Raw genomic sequence first — 16619 nt, forward strand, 5'->3', positions numbered from 1 at the left:
CTATACCCCACCATCTTCATCTCTCTTTGTCACAGTATTCACACTATACCACACCATCTTCATCTCTCTTCGTCACAGTATTCACACTATACCATACCATCTTCATCTCTCTTTGTCACAGTATTCACACTATACCCCACCATCTTCATCTCTCTTCGTCACAGTATTCACACTATACCACACCATCTTCATCTCTCTTTGTCACAGTATTCACACTATACCCCACCATCTTCATCTCTCTTCGTCACAGTATTCACACTATACCACACCATCTTCATCTCTCTTTGTCACAGTATTCACACTATACCCCACCATCTTCATCTCTCTTCGTCACAGTATTCACACTATACCCCACCATCTTCATCTTTCTTCATTACAGTATTCACACTATACCCACCATCTTCATCTCTCTTTGTCACAGTATTCACACTATACCCCACCATCTTCATCTCTCTTTGTCACAGTATTCACACTTAACCACACCATCTTCATCTATCTTCATCACAGTATTCACACTATACCACACCATCTTCATCTCTCTTTGTCACAGTATTCACACTATACCCCACCATCTTCATCTCTCTTCATCACAGTATTCACACTATACCACACCATCTTCATCTCTCTTTGTCACAGTATTCACACTATACCACGCCATTTTCATCTTTCTTCATTACAGTATTCACACTATACCACACCATCTTCATCACAGTATTTACACTATGCTACACCATCTTAATCTTTTGTAATATGTTTATTTTTCAGATAAAATTACAAACTTTGATCCTGAAATTGTATTCAATTGATGAAATAAAAAACGACCCAGAATGCTGTTCAACGTTTTAAATATTGCCAATTTTTTTCACGATATATAATCCAATTTACAGAATTTGGAGCTTCAGTATTTCTATAAAACAATACACTCCTCAAATGTGATACAGAAACAAAATAGTGATTATCTTTAAAATCAATACTGGACATGTGTCTTGATCTTAAAGCAAAAAATAATACTATATACTAGTAGCTGATTTTGCCCTTAAGTGGTAAGATTTTGACTGGCTGCTGAACCTTGTAACTAAAGTAGTTCCCATTGGATGGCAAAATTATTGTTAACTTTTTTATTTCCAGTCAAATATTGGATTAGTTTTCTTCACAGCATTATAGTTTTTAAAAGGCCCAAGGGAGGACCCAGAAATGAATGAACCAGAAACAAATTTAACAAAAAAGTAATAAAACAATGCTAGCACTCCTCTTACTCCCAGAAGACACCATTACAGCTCCCTTTTAAAAGGCCCAAAGGAGGACCTAGAAATAAATGAACCAGAAAGAAAAAAAAAGAGTAATAAAAAATGCAACAAGCTAGCACTCTTCTCGCTCCCAGAAGATACCATTACAGCTCCCTGGCAAACCTCTCCCCATTTTTATTCATAGTACAGTACAGGTGCAGCCAAAGGCAATTCAATTGATGTACATATATATATTTAATGGCATTAAAAGGCTTACAGTATACTTCTTGTTTATAATACTCCACACTTCTTAACCTGAATACAATGGGTAAAATGGAATTGGCATGAACAAGGATTTTCTCTTGAATTTATAATCACATGCAATTTTATCCTGGGATAAATATTAGACTGCATGCGATATTGAAACACATGGTTAGATATAATCTTCATCATTTCTATAAAGTAGGTTGTTCTCACGATCATTGCACTTCCAGTCCATGAAATATGCATGAATACTTATTAAAATGATAGAGAATTGAGAAAAAACACATAATCCAAAACAAATCCAAAATCCATCTATCTGCTAAGCTGAACCAATTTCCTTAAAATAATCTCATTATAATTACTCAGAAATTCATGAATATCAATTATCCAGGCAATCAACTGAGAATTTCCTTCGGGGCATTATCCTTAGATAGAAATCCATCAGCATGGATTTAAGTTGTTTTGAAAGAAAAGGGAAAATTTTGAACAGAAACAAATAAAAATAAGAAATTCATGAAGTTCTGAAAGTGTGTTAAATATTGTAATAGATTTAATTTAAATTGGTGAAATGAAGGATGTCATTGTGATGTGGGGTAGAAAGTACTCATTCATCTTCTCAAGCACACAAATGCCTAAAAATTACATTCTGTTTTAAAGTTTGTTTCACTTTATTTTTCTATTTTTTATTGTAGTGGTAAGCATAATTTGAAGATGTTATTTACTTTATTTTTAATTTCTTTTTATTGTAGTGGTAAGCATACTTTAAAAGATGTTATTTTACTTTATTTTTTAAATGTTTTTGTGTTTTTTTTTATTGAACTTGATTGGTCCTTCTTTAACATCCGTAAGATAAGTGGGCGTATATTCCATGTTGACTGGTCACCATGACCCTCTTCATTGCCACTGGAATATACTGGCACCCCTTTTAAATTTTCCAAATTGTCAGCTGCATTTCAACTTTTACCTCATATCCCATCAATTAAGTAAATGAATATAATTGTATAAAAGACCCCCCCAAAAAAAAAAAAAAAAATCATGGATCCCTTCATCTCAAAACAGCTCAATACAAGCTTACTGATATTAAATATCAACAGTGTCAATAATGATAGATAACAAAAAATAGTGAAAACAATATTATGCATTGATAGTTATCATTTAAAGTTTTATTTGGCAAGATCTCAATACAGGAATGCATAAAGAAAAGAAAAAACGGCCTACTGATTTTACACTTGAACTGACTTTACAATCAAATTAAAGGGCAATTCCATAAATTATTCATGTCTGATCAACGATAGGCAGGAATTTCTTGAAAATATTCGTCTCTGTTTTCTAGTTCATATGAAAAGTTCATAAAGTAAGAAGAACAAAGGGGGGGGGTCAGATGTACAAAAAGATTCACTATTTTAAGTCATTGCCCTAAAGATAATTAACAAGTAATGGTACTGTCACTTAAATACATGACAAACAAAACTGCTTCTACATGAAAGAAAGCAAGAGATGAATAAATCAAGCACTTAAATTCATTATCCATTTACATAATTCTTATTCCACAATAAATTAATTCCAGCATAAATCTACAAAGACTGCATTTAAACAGAAATTAAAAGATTCTTGTAGTGTGTGTGCACCAAAAAGAAAGGTGCTATATCAAATGACTTTTGGATTAGACCTTGTACTCTTTCCATGATAGCACTCGATCTCAAGAGCTATTTTTCTTAACCCAATCTTGAAATAAAGGTAAACGAGTTTGACTGCTGTGATGGCCGAACATACTAGCCAATTTACAGGCCGAGACAACTGGGGGCTGTGTCATAAAGCTGTTCGTAAGTTATGAGCAACTTTAAGAACGACTGGTGACCCTTTAATTAAATAATATGTTCATTGGTGATTACTTACCGTGTAAGAAATGTTCACAAGCTGTTCACAAGTCACTCTTAACTTAAAAACAGCAAAGTTAAACATATTTCCGTGGTCCAAAAGAATTGACTTGGGCAGATTCAACTGTGAGTTACATATGTACCTTTAATACTTCATGATTGTGTTGTGAAAATTTTCCAGCCATTCAGGGCCTGATTACGTTAAAACCTCAGCAATAGCAAATATGCAATAACAGTTTTAAGCTACTGAAATGATTTGATTGGCCGATAGTGAACTTGTCATAGAAATGGTGTGATTGTGATCACAACAAGTCTATGCGAAATGGGATTTCAGCACTCAATCTTTGCTATTAATTCAAATTCAACAATCTTTGCTATTAATTCTGTGACTATAAATTATAGTTCAAGAAGATATACTTATATAATACATGTATATGACAGATATGATTGTCTTATTCATTCATTATCATGCTTATACCTTTCATGGGGAAATAAATATTCAATTTTATTTTTTAAACCAATACCTCACGGCTGCCAGGGCAGTATCCAATGTCCCTAACATTGGATGGGTTGTGCGTTGCCGGAGCAACAGTGATGCTGCCTCCGGCTCCCGGCCTGCATCTTTCAGTTGCCTGGCAATCTCTGTGACCTCTGACCTCTCACAGGAACTGAGAAGGAAGTCAGCTAATGGCGGATAGTAAGGCGTTTCGACGACTTGGCGAGCGAAGGACCGGGTAATGAAGAGTTGGAGGAGCTCTTCGTCAAAGGAATCCTCTGAAAACTGAATTTTAACAAAAGAAAAAAAAAATAATAATCACACTCTACAATGTATATTATGTATTTCTAATAAAAAGCAAAAAACAAATAGCAAATGGGCATGAGTGTGATGGTACAAGATTTCGCAAATCAATGTGAAAGGTCCTGCCATTGCACGAATGGAAACTATGGACGGCCAGCAATGTCAACATCTATTATGCATGTTTGATCAAAATATTTTCTAGCTATGATGTATATTCATCGTTATCTTGAAAGTTCAGTGTGCTTCTCTTTGTTTACAACGGACATTGTGCAAATTTCCTGTAGAAAAAATTATGACACTGGTGGATTTCCATAGAGTTACAATTAATTGGATCAATCCTAACTCTTTGTAAGATGGGCCCTGATCTGCAGCAGTACAGTGCATTTGGCCAATCCCTTCACGTATTGGACCTGCATTTACTGATCTGAATGAATTATTATTATTATTATTATTACTTATTATTTGTACTGCGCCTTTCCCATTAGGCCCAAAGCGCTTACAATGAATTGATAAGATGTAATATATAAAAAAATTACAAAGTATGAAAGAGATGAGTTTTTAATGACTTTTTGAAGATTACTAATGATGGAGACTGTCTAATTATTAGTGGCAGGTCATTCCAGGATTTTGAAGCCGACACCGTAAAAGTTCTGTCACCAGCTAATGTACGAGTTAATGAATATGTGAGGCGAAGGTGATCACTGGCCGATCTAAGAGCTCTAGTTGGTTTATAAAGATTCAAGCAGTTACCTAAATACTGTGGAGCCTGTTTATTCAATTGAATTGCACTATGACCATGCAACAGACCATATTGGATGGTACACGTGCAACGGTACATGTACGAATGTTTGACATGCAGCCTCCCATTTGCTAAGCTAAGCAGGCATTGTCCATCAAGAAATAATGCACATTTATAGATATAACTATACTTACTTGCTCAGGTACTTTCATGTAGTCAAGGATACGTTTGTAAAGATCACTTTGTTGGGTGATGAGTACTATTTTGATAGAGGCTAGATGGTGTCCTGTCTCCACTAGGTTACTGTAGATTGCACTGATACACTGGGAGTGAAAAAGCAAGAAAACCAATTGGAAATGTATGGATATTTTGTTACATAGCTGATGACAGGAGACAAACATACATGGAGGTGAATGAAAGAAATTTGAGAGTGGTGAAGGGAATAACAATAATTGTGAATTTATATTGCACAATTTTTATTTGGATATACTCAACTGAGCATTACAATACATAACAGATAAGCAGAAAAACAATTATTAACAGGATAAGCAAAAATTTTAGAAGTAAATTTTAGTTCGCTATTAAAATTAATTGAAGAAAAAAAGTAAAGATTAATTATTTTTACAAAATACATAACAAAAAAGTGACTTATTTGTTTAATTGTTTAAAAATCTCTTGAAAGAGGTGGGATTTCAGTTTAGTTATAAATAGGAAGGAGACTATTCCAGAGTTTGGGTGCAGCACTGATAAAGGCATGGTCACCTAGTGTAATCTTTGTTTTACATGGTGGGAGACTGAGGAGCATTGTGTCATGGGAACTATGAAGCCTGTAAGACTGAGTGGGTGATTTTAATTTAAGGAGTTCACTGAGATAGGTGGGAGCCATGTCATGTATCTTATATGTTAGGAGCATTATTTTGAATTTGATTCGCTGAATGAGGGGAGAGAAGGGGGAGGAGAATAACAGAAAGAGGCTGATTCAAGGGAATGAAGAGAGGAAAGACAGAAAGTGAAATGGGTAGGAATCACAGATAGGGGTAAAAAGAGTGGAAAAGGCAGGAAGAAATGTAATGCCTAAATATTCATTGATATAAAGCAAAATTATGAAAAAAAAAGAAGAGGAATCGTGCAAGCATTATAAAGTGGAATTAATTCAAAGAGCAAGTCCACCCCAACAAGAAGTTGATTTGAATAAAGAGAAACATCCAACAAGCATAACACTGAAAATTTCATCAAAATCAGATGTAAAATAGGGGAGCAATGGCATTTTAAATTTCCGCTTTATTTCACAAAACAGTTATATGCACTTCCCAGTCGGTATGAAAATGAGAAACTGTTGACATCACCCACTCACTATTTCTTTTGTATTTATTACAAAAAATCTGAAATATTAAGCTTTTCCTCCTCACTATAATGCCAAAAACGTTTGGTTTCTCCCTGAAAAATCGTGATTGGATAAAGAGCCTCCTTATGTTAAATCTGAAAAAAAAGAAATATTGTAGGATTAAAAAAAATAAGATTAAAAAAAATATTAAGTTCGTGACACCACTGACTTACATTTCTACATCCCTGTAACTGTTTTTGTGAATATAAGCAAAATTGAAAATGTGATAACTTTTTTATTTCACATCCAATTTCAATTAAAGTTTTAGTAATATACTTCTTTCACTTTTCTATTTTTATTCAAATCAACTTTCTTGGAGTGGACTCGCCCTGTAAAGAATTGAAAATATATAGGATTAAAAAGATGAGGTAGATCAGGAAAAGGCTTTATCATGTCTTCCTTTAACTCTAAATACAAATATAACTCATATAAGACATAAAAAACTAAGAAAGCTTACAGTGAGCGGAAAGTGTGGGGTTCAAAATTCTGTGATCAAATATTAATCAGGAAAAGGGAAAATACAAAATATCGCTTTATGCTAGAGAATGTCATCTCCAAGAAATATCCGTATTTTTAGAAAATACGAATGAATGGTCTGGTGGCAAAGCAAATACGTCTATGGACAAGCATCGCTGACTCTATATGGTGACCGTGCAAACAAGGTTTGGAGTCGCTTAGACCTACTTTCATTGACTCAACATTTTAATTCAATTTTCTGATGGCGTAACACTTCAAGCGTAGTGGAAGTTTAATAATTCAAGAACTCCATATTCAACAGTGACAAACAAATGACATAATGTTTCTGAAAATGGAAATCCCCTTTTAATTGCAATGATAAACACAATCGGATTTTGTTCGATAGACAAGTACATGGAGGTCTATGTATAGAAAATTATTGATTAAGATTTAAACCATTGGAATTATAATTTCATACTGGTTTTCAAATTTACCATGGGACTGAATGATATAGGGTGTTTAGCCTGTATAAAACATATTAACCAGGGAAACAGGAGTGAGCATTAGATCATTTATCGTTCTACAGCCATGGAAATAAAATGCAGTGCTTAGAAACATATAATAGTTTACAAGTGTGTAGTAAATCATTATCATGATTAATGCTAGGATTATTTGTCACTGCCATTTTCAATAGTATTACTTTCAATATCATCATCGTCACCATCATCTTTCTCATTATAACTCTCGTCATTATTAGTATTAAGCATCATTATCAATGTTGTTATCATTATGCTTATCAATAACTTTATTATTATTATCATTATTATCATCATTATTATCATTATAATGATGATGATTATCATCATTATCAACATTAGGGTTCCTCATATAAATCAGGGAGTTTTCCTACTTTATTTTGTTCTTGTACATTACAAAATCTCTGAAAATCTATAAAATATCAAAAGACAAAAAAAGATTTTCAAATAACTTGTAAATGTAAGATATCACAGTGAAGTATGCAGATAATTCCATTAAATTTATTTACTGACCTGAGATGAAAGTGGATTCATCCTTTGTTGTTCTCTCATGAGGTCAACGACCAGTTGACCTTTGAACTCTGAATAGCTCGTCATCTTAGAAATAGCTTGCACCCAAGGTTCCTCGGATGGTGAGCTAAAAATGAAATAGATTTACAAATGTTGTTTAGTAGTCATTGAAGTGGTGCTTTGGATATTAAATAATAATATTAATAACAATATAGGTATATTTACCCAGGGAAGCCACTTCAGTTCTGAAAACTGTTCTCTCAGCAGGCCCCGCTATTATTATTACCCCGGCTTTAGCTGGGCTGCCTAGGCGCTCAAGCATTTGAGGAAATTCTTCCTACCGGGTACCTATTTACCTCACCTGGGTTGAGTGCAGCACAATGTGGATAAATTTCTTGCTGCAGGAAATTACGCCAAATCAAAGTTTGAGTTCTGGTATAGAAATCTAATTTCTATAGGAAATGATCGGATACAATGCTGAAGTGTTCATCATATGCCAGAATGCTTTGATATTAAAAACAACAAATTTTGAATAGAATAATTCAGGCTTGCTTGAAATTATATTCCTTTTATAACCACATGCTTTTCCTAGTGTAGCTAACACAGGAAACAACATGTGGGACCACACTATAAATGAATGGGTCTTTTTCAGTAATTTTACTTATCTTCAATTGTTGATAATTACCAGTAATTATACATTTTCCTGAAAAATCATTTGGCAGACATCATTTATTTATGGTCTTTTTATAATTATGCATATGTTTTGTTCAATTCTGTGAACATTGAAGGATAAATACCAGTTTTGGTAACCATCTCAAAACCACCAAAGTGTTTGTATGCATAAATAAATAAATATGTGCCAAATAGCTCTGGAAGAAAATGCATAATCGCTGAGAAATAAACAAAATAAGCACGGAATTCCATATGCTTTTCCGTGAATAGTGATCATCAGACTTATCGATTTTGAACTAAGATTTCATGAATTTACAAAGATTATGTTACATTAATGTACCAGATCAAGATGTATGATAATATTTTTACAATTAACCTTGATAAAAGACTTTCTCATGAAATAATTATTGTTTGCTGCAACTACTGTCTTTTGCAGTAACTACCGTTGTTACCAGTACAACAGTTTGTTTTTAACTACTTTGTCAGGCTGTCAGCGAGAAAGAAAATGATGAGTAGGGCCTAACTTGATGTTAGATTGTAAATGACAAACACAGGTATTTGAACAAGTTGGTTCTGAAGTGGCCAAAATGTAAAAATAAAAACATTGATTCTTGCATGAAACATGTAGGTTTCTCACAAACCACTCATGTGAAGAACCGTTGAGATTTCCTACAAGTACAGTAATGTTGTAAATGTTCATGTGTGCTTTCCTTTTGTACATTCTATGCTAGAATGTCCCTGAATAACTTTGAACACTGCGCAGACTGTCTTCGATATGTAAAATTTATTTCATTTTTCTGAAAATTTAAGAGGTTACGAGTGTAATGTCAAATGATGTCCGACATGATTGTCAATAATGTTTCATGTGAACTAGAATGAGACAAATCATTTCAGGAAGGTGGCATATTAGGGGGTTGAATGTACATACTCCTATATGGAATTACCATTTATGTGTCCTCTGAAGTATGAAATAAATAAAGACATACACATATAACTTCAACAAGTAAAGGACCACCTTTGATATAAGAAATGGACATCTGACTGTAAAAAACACACTGGGTGTTTGTTTTTTTTTTCTTCTTCTTCGTGGAGGGGGGGTATCCTGAAGGCCAAGAGCAGGCCATATTGTCTTTTCATAACATGTATGGTCTACTGCACACAAGAACATAATTTTTCTTCACTGCATTTTAATAATAAAATAATTTCATCCATCAATTACTGATTACAAAACATCACTGATTTCATATTTTTATTTTTTTTTACACTGGTTCACTACTTCAATGTAAGTTCAAATCTAGACCCTATTTCAAATCATTCCCACTTCTTGAATGCAACTTCTACCTAAAGATTTAAAGCTGATGGTTTTCTTGTTTATTTCATTATGGCATTTTAAAAACAACTTAGAATGTCTGACAGTGATCAATTTTCTTGTTGATTTCATTCTGGCATTTTAAAAACAACCTTGCAGATTTCAAAGTGTAATTTACTATAATTGACAGGTGGTGACTTAATTTTGTAGATTTCATCCTTGGTATGTCCTGTAATTAACTCTTGTAAATTGCATCCTGTCATCCACAGTATATTTCATAAGGGGGTTAACACAGAAGTCACTGAACTCATGTGACCTTTCATTTCTTCTCTGTTGGTCTAATTCATACATCATATGAAACATTTAACTTTAGCAAAACAAAATTCTGGGCAAAATCAAAGTGTTATCAGCGACATTCAGTTTTTAGCAAGTGCATACAGCACAAAATAAACTTCAAATTTGACAATGACAACATACAAACTGTTAGCATCTAAAGTACAGTGATTAAAGCAAATGACAAATATATGAATAAAAAATAGGTAATGCAATACACCTAGTATATAAAACATGAATATACCTAATTACATACTACAACAGATAGGTACCTAAGTGTACAGGTGTATACATTTAAAAACAAAAAAAGGCAAGTCATGAAAATATCTGGGCCATGCTGATTAAAAAGTTATTATCTTGGTTGCCATGGTAACAATGCTCAACATTCAATTAAAATCAAGGATTCCTTGAAAATTTCCACTAGCACAAAACAGAAGTGTTACCATTATGGTAACTTCTTTGCAATGGGGCCAAGTACCCCAAAGGAGAGGACTCACCTAAAGTTAGTCTCCAATACAGGCCATTGTTGAAGAAGACTAGTGAGGGCCACCAGCTGGTCAATAGAAGCACTACATGAGAGGAGAGCCTTGAATACTTCAAGACGACTGGATTCAGAGACTACATCCTCTTCAGTTACCTGATGATGGTAAATAGGAACACACAAATCTTAAATTAAGTTATGACAAAAGCCAGTTCAGCTTATTAGATATAGCTCAATGTAGCTTATAATCCGGGGGGGGGGGGGGGGGGGGTGGCTTCTTTAGCATATCCATAACGTGTATAGCTCATGCCAAGTTTCTTTAAGGTCTTGTGTAATTTTAAGACCAAATCTGCAATTTGAATGTCTGGATCTACAAGGTGTTACAAAAAATAAATAAAAACACAAACACGTTTATAAAATCTATTGTACATAAAATATTAATCCTGGAGAGACTGTTTAGCTTCAATATAGATTTACAACTGGCCAATTCCATAAAATGATCAACCATTTTGTAAGGCCAACCCCCATTTTTTCTCCAGTCTTACTTCATTTCATAACCTGACCAAGCCATTTTCCTTTGAGAACATTACAGACTGTCAAAAGAATAAGAAATTAAAGACAGAAAATATCATAAAGGTCCCATGTATAGGGGGTCGGACATACATATTGTATGGAATTCCCAACTAAATTATAATTTTATCCATGATTTAGTATAATTACTCAATGACGAAATAATTCTAATAACTTTGTAACAAATGACTATACAATTTTTTAATTACGATCAGCAGCGGAGATCTGTCAGCGAGGGGAGGATTAAAGTCAAACGGGTCTCATTGTTTTAATATTACACTACAAGGTTTTAGGTATTGGTCATAAAATTACCTGTACATCTATCCAGGCACCACTGACGATAGCTTGTGTTCTGTAGAACAAGAGAAGCTGAGAGTCTTCTGCACTCAATGGGAATGTCTGAAGAAAGTAAAACACAAGTAAAAACAAAAAAATGAACCCAACCTCAGTTTCTATCCTGCTTTTCACTACTTCATTATTTAATCCCCCTCTTCAAGTTTCTTTATTAATTTCTTTCAAAGAAAAATATCTCTCCTGTGCACTACTTTGTGTTTTCCCCCTCTCAACAACTTCAATTACAAGGCAAGCTCTTATCTTTTTTTTGGGGGGGACCAGCATTTTTTTTATCAAAGTTTTATATCTTCTCATTGATAATATAAAAATAATTCAGATATCATATACATGTTTATGAGCAAACTGTTTAAAGTTATAATTATAAAATGTTTCAAAATTATTGCTAATGTTGTATATTATTTATCAATATCTCAACTATGTATAGATAAATCAATTATATACTTTTATGAAATGAAATCAAGGAATCAAATGTATGCATTACAATTGTCTTATGGCTTACGGCTTATCATATTGCATACCTCTTCCAGCAGCTGGAGTATTTCAACTCTAGGCTCTACTGCTACTGACATGTCACTGCAAAAAGGTCGTAACTCATCTAAGACATGATTTGCAGTCACTAATGTACCTCTGAAATACAAACAAATACAAATGATATGAGAGTCATGTTTATGCAGAATGGATGTAACTCCTCCAAAAACATTGATTTGTAGTTTCCCCGATGACTTATTGTTGGTTTTGTGGTGACAGGTCACATTTGGTATTACGGCAGAGAAAAAAGTGAAATACAAAATGAAAACTCACCCTCCTTGCGTGTGTTTCTGGACTTCTTGGGTGACTTTCTTCAAGAAATCAATGGGTCTCCCATCCACATCAATATCTTCTAAACCATCTCCACTCCTGAAATCATAAATCCATGAAACAGTCAAGGTTATAAACCAAATATGTTTATTATCATGTGCATAGATATCTTCTAAACTTTCACCAATCCTGAAAAAGTATGATGATAATTCATGAAATAGTAAGGGTTATAAACAAAATAATAAAAATATTCTTATCCACATAAAAATCCTCTCCACTCCTATAAATGTATGACTCTCATTGATGAAATAGCCAGGATGATACACCAAATACACGTATGTAAATTCTCAGCCTGTGGCATATAATAAATCATTGACTGCTAGATAGTTTGATAAATGTATCAACAATAAAAACACCATTAAGAATGGCATAGAGAGATCTATGCTGATTAGGATATACATATAGACAATCATATAAAAAAACAATGTGGATCCTTGTTATTTGGTTAGCCACCCTCATTTCAAAACCGTGAACTGTTATACTCCTATCCTTTATCACAGTCTATACTTTTAGGCATGTGTGAAGGAAAAAATATATACCTCGGTCTCGTACCATAAATCTTAGTGAGTGACCATGAAGCTGATTTTACAATTGATCATACCCTATAATCAGTGCAATCAGTCAGAGAATTCAGCCCCACAACATTGCTAATCATTATATTACACTGTACAACGCTTGGAAATGTTGTTCAGATGTATCAAGCACTCTGCAAAAGCAGATTATTATCATTATTATAATCAATTGAACAAAAACTCACTTGATAGCTGTTAATATCCTCCTTATAGCATCTCTGATAACTGAAAGCATATTCCACCTTGTAATCGTAGACCCAGTCAAGGCCTGGTCTAGCAGCGAGACTGGTGCTCCGACACAGATCAGGGATGCGAAGACCGTCTTCATGACCTCTGTTTGACCTCTTGACATGTCATACTTCTCATAAAACTTTGTTGAGTTGTCCTATTTAAAGAAATTATAAAGTTTTTGGTTGGTGGATTCATTCTTAGATTAAATTTATTCATATTTTTACATAACAAAGGTCTTGCCTTCAAATGGCTCTCCTCATTCTATATAGACAGGTCCATTCCAACAAAATAGAGGAAAAATAAAACAAGCATTTAATAAAAATAAAGAGGGTGTTTCACAAAGATTTAAGCTTGACTAAAATTAGCACTTACATTCTATGTTTGGTATAGAACACTTCACTACATTGGTTACAGATTGTGCATCGAATATCACTTACAATTTTCAATATACAGTATACAAGCCAATGTAATCATACTGCATTTTGTAGAGTGTTTCACAGACTTTGGATGAAACAAATAATATTTTGTTTTGTTTGTTTGAAATGTAATTTTTAAATGTCTTCATAAAGGGAATTATTGTATAACTAGGAAAAATCATAATCCTATTAAAAATCAAGTGGGTACATTCAATTGAGAAAGCATTGAAATAGGAAGAATGTCCTTCATTATCTGGGCATATCAAACTAGAAATCTGAGATGAAATTAAATTCTTCATTTTTGTTGAGTATCATGGAAAACGTCCACAGGAAATAAAAACTTTGCTTCTTGATAAATCACTTGGAGAAAAACCAGAAACGTGTATCATCCAGTATACCTGATCAAACTGCCTGATTTGAAACATGCCTTCTGTGTTGAGAGTCTGTAGATGCTTTTGGTACAGCTGTAATGTTTGGATGGTAGATTCCACAATGTTTTCACTGGTCTCCCCAGCAAACTTCTGTTTGCCTGATCCTTGCTGTTTGGCAAACTTAATGGCACGGCTCACCAGGTTCTGCCTGCACTCCAGCGAGAGCTGCCAAATACAAAGATTCAATTTCATGAATGATAATAATAGTAATAATAACGACTGTATTAGGGTCAAACAGTCAAACTACAATCATTCAGTAATCTTTGCTCTAACCCTGTTCAGTGGTAGCACATTCTATATTCTATTTTTTATATTATTGCATTGTGCTATATCATATTTAACTTATATTTCTTGATTGCCAAACTAAATAAATAATAACGATACTAATAATATTTGTTGAAATATATAACAGGGTATCTATATGACAATGTAGGATATATATACTCTGCTGTGCTTTAATACCCTGGCTATATATATATATATATATATATATATATATATACCTAGATTCAACCAAAGGGCGAATGCTCGAAAATTGTACGCAAAGGGGAATTCAACCTATATCACGTTAATGAGGCTATGCGTGATTAAATTTTGATTTTGATAAATATTTGTAAATAACGGGAGGTAATCTAAAAAAGTGAGGACCTTTTCCCTGTGTCCCTGCGTTTAATTTGGAATATACAATTTTTGGTTCTCCCAAAAATTCTCCCTAAGGTATTTTTACCCCACAATGAACGAAAGGGGCCTTCTCCTTTCAGTATTTGTAAAGTCGGCTCCTTCGCCTTATTAACTGGGCAGTATTTATTTTTTTAAAAATGAGAAAATAAAATAAATTTGTTTATTTTACGATCAGACAAAACAAAAATTAATGTTTTTCTAGAAAATATATTGCACCACATGATATTAATAATAAATATAAATTTGTAAATGCATGCAATTCCCCTTTTCGTCACATATAGCAGCACTATATTCCCCTTTGTAAGATCATGCAATTCCCCTTTTCGTCACATATAGCAGCACTATATTCCCCATTGTAAGTTCATGCAATTCCCCTTTTCGTCACATATAGCAGCACTATATTCCCTTTGTAAGTTCATGCAATTCCCCTTTTCGTCACATACAGCAGCACTATATTCCCTTTGTAAGTTCATGCAATTCCCCTTTTCGTCACATATAGCAGCACTATATTCCCTTTGTAAGTACATGCAATTCCCCTTTTCGTCACATATAGCAGCACTATATTTCCCTTAGTAAGTACATGCAATTCCCCTTTTCGTCACATATAGCAGCACTATATTCCCTTTGTAAGTACATGCAATTCCCCTTTACGTCACATATAGCAGCACTATATTCCCTTTGTAAGTTCATGCAATTCCCCTTTTCGTCACATATAGCAGCACTACAGTGCGTATCAAAAAAAAGGTAATCCAACTTTAGAGGGTTTAAATTCAAAGCTTATGTAATTTCACTATTTTAATTCACCTAAATATGAAAGAGGGACTTCCCAGCTTTTCATTGATACCCTATTTGTACCACTGCTATTATGCTTGACCGAATGAATCAATGCTGAAGACAACAGGTACAAATTCCACTTTTTGCAAGTTTTTGTAAGCTAGATGAAAGGGCAAGGGCTGAGTTAAATACTTTTACGGAGGCCTGGGCTGGCTGAATTCTTTGTCTTTGAACATGGCTACTCTGAATAGCATTTTGTAGGATTTGATCATGTTGATTGTAATGAACACACAAATGAAAGGGTTGCTTTCCTCATGTTTGAGACTGATAGTCTGTAGTAGCTTATGTGGGTTACTTCTGGTCTTGTACTACACAACTATCCTTGGAAAAATGGTTCAACTTACAGTTGAAGAGCGAATCTTCCTGGTGACCACATTTCACCAAACACATAGTTTGCAGAGGACTCGAGAAGCTTTCAGGGAACGTTTCCCAGAAAGAGTGCCTCCAGCAAACAAAACAATCTGGGCGAACGTTAGGAAATACCAGGAGCACGGGACCAGCCTCAATCGCAATAAGGGCAATTCTGGAAGGAGGCGTACAGGGCGGTCACAGGAGAACATTGAAGCAGTAAGGCAACAGCTTTTGGAACATCCCAGGGACACTAGCGCAAGACGAAATGGAATTGGATTGCCTTCGGCAACATTTAACAGAATAACAAGACTGGACCTTCACATGCATCCATATCGGATACACATGCGCCATCAGCTTTTGCAGGGTGATCTTCCCAGGAGGCTGGCATTTGCCAGATGGTTAATAGGCCACCATGAGAGAGATGTCAATTTTATTCGGAATATCATTGTAGGTGACGAAGCTGCGTTTTCCATGGATGGCAAGGTCAATACACACAATGTTTTGGAATATGCACTGGCACGACATCCTCCAGAAATCAATTATGAGGTTAACATGAATCGTCAAAAATGGACAGTCTGGGTTGGACTGTGTGGCAGTGGGCAAGTGATTGGACCTTTTTTCTTTCAAAGAAATGTTACTGGTCATATGTACTTGCAAATGATCAATGAGGACGTCGTGCCACGGTTAGAGGAACATTTTGAGAGACAAGCTCGAGGAGTTTTCAGACAGCTCTGG

General features: G+C 34.3%; 1 protein-coding gene across 1 annotated transcript in view; it reads right to left on the minus strand.

Moving 5' to 3' along the window:
* Positions 1-2678: 2678 nt before the first annotated feature.
* Positions 2679-16619, minus strand: part of LOC121415410 (neuroblastoma-amplified sequence-like) — an 81286-nt gene continuing 67345 nt past the window's right edge. Inside the window, exons 50-58 of the mRNA XM_041608610.1 lie at positions 13986-14183; positions 13126-13325; positions 12312-12407; positions 12029-12137; positions 11469-11555; positions 10603-10742; positions 7795-7918; positions 5100-5228; positions 2679-4148 (exon numbers count right to left, since the gene is read on the minus strand). Of these exons, the coding sequence (XP_041464544.1) occupies positions 3873-4148; positions 5100-5228; positions 7795-7918; positions 10603-10742; positions 11469-11555; positions 12029-12137; positions 12312-12407; positions 13126-13325; positions 13986-14183 (1359 nt within the window). The 3' untranslated portion in view covers positions 2679-3872. The remainder of the gene's footprint in view (positions 4149-5099; positions 5229-7794; positions 7919-10602; positions 10743-11468; positions 11556-12028; positions 12138-12311; positions 12408-13125; positions 13326-13985; positions 14184-16619) is intronic.

This window comes from Lytechinus variegatus, chromosome 5 (genome assembly GCF_018143015.1).
Source record: "Lytechinus variegatus isolate NC3 chromosome 5, Lvar_3.0, whole genome shotgun sequence".
NCBI classification, from domain to species: Eukaryota; Metazoa; Echinodermata; class Echinoidea; order Temnopleuroida; family Toxopneustidae; genus Lytechinus; species Lytechinus variegatus.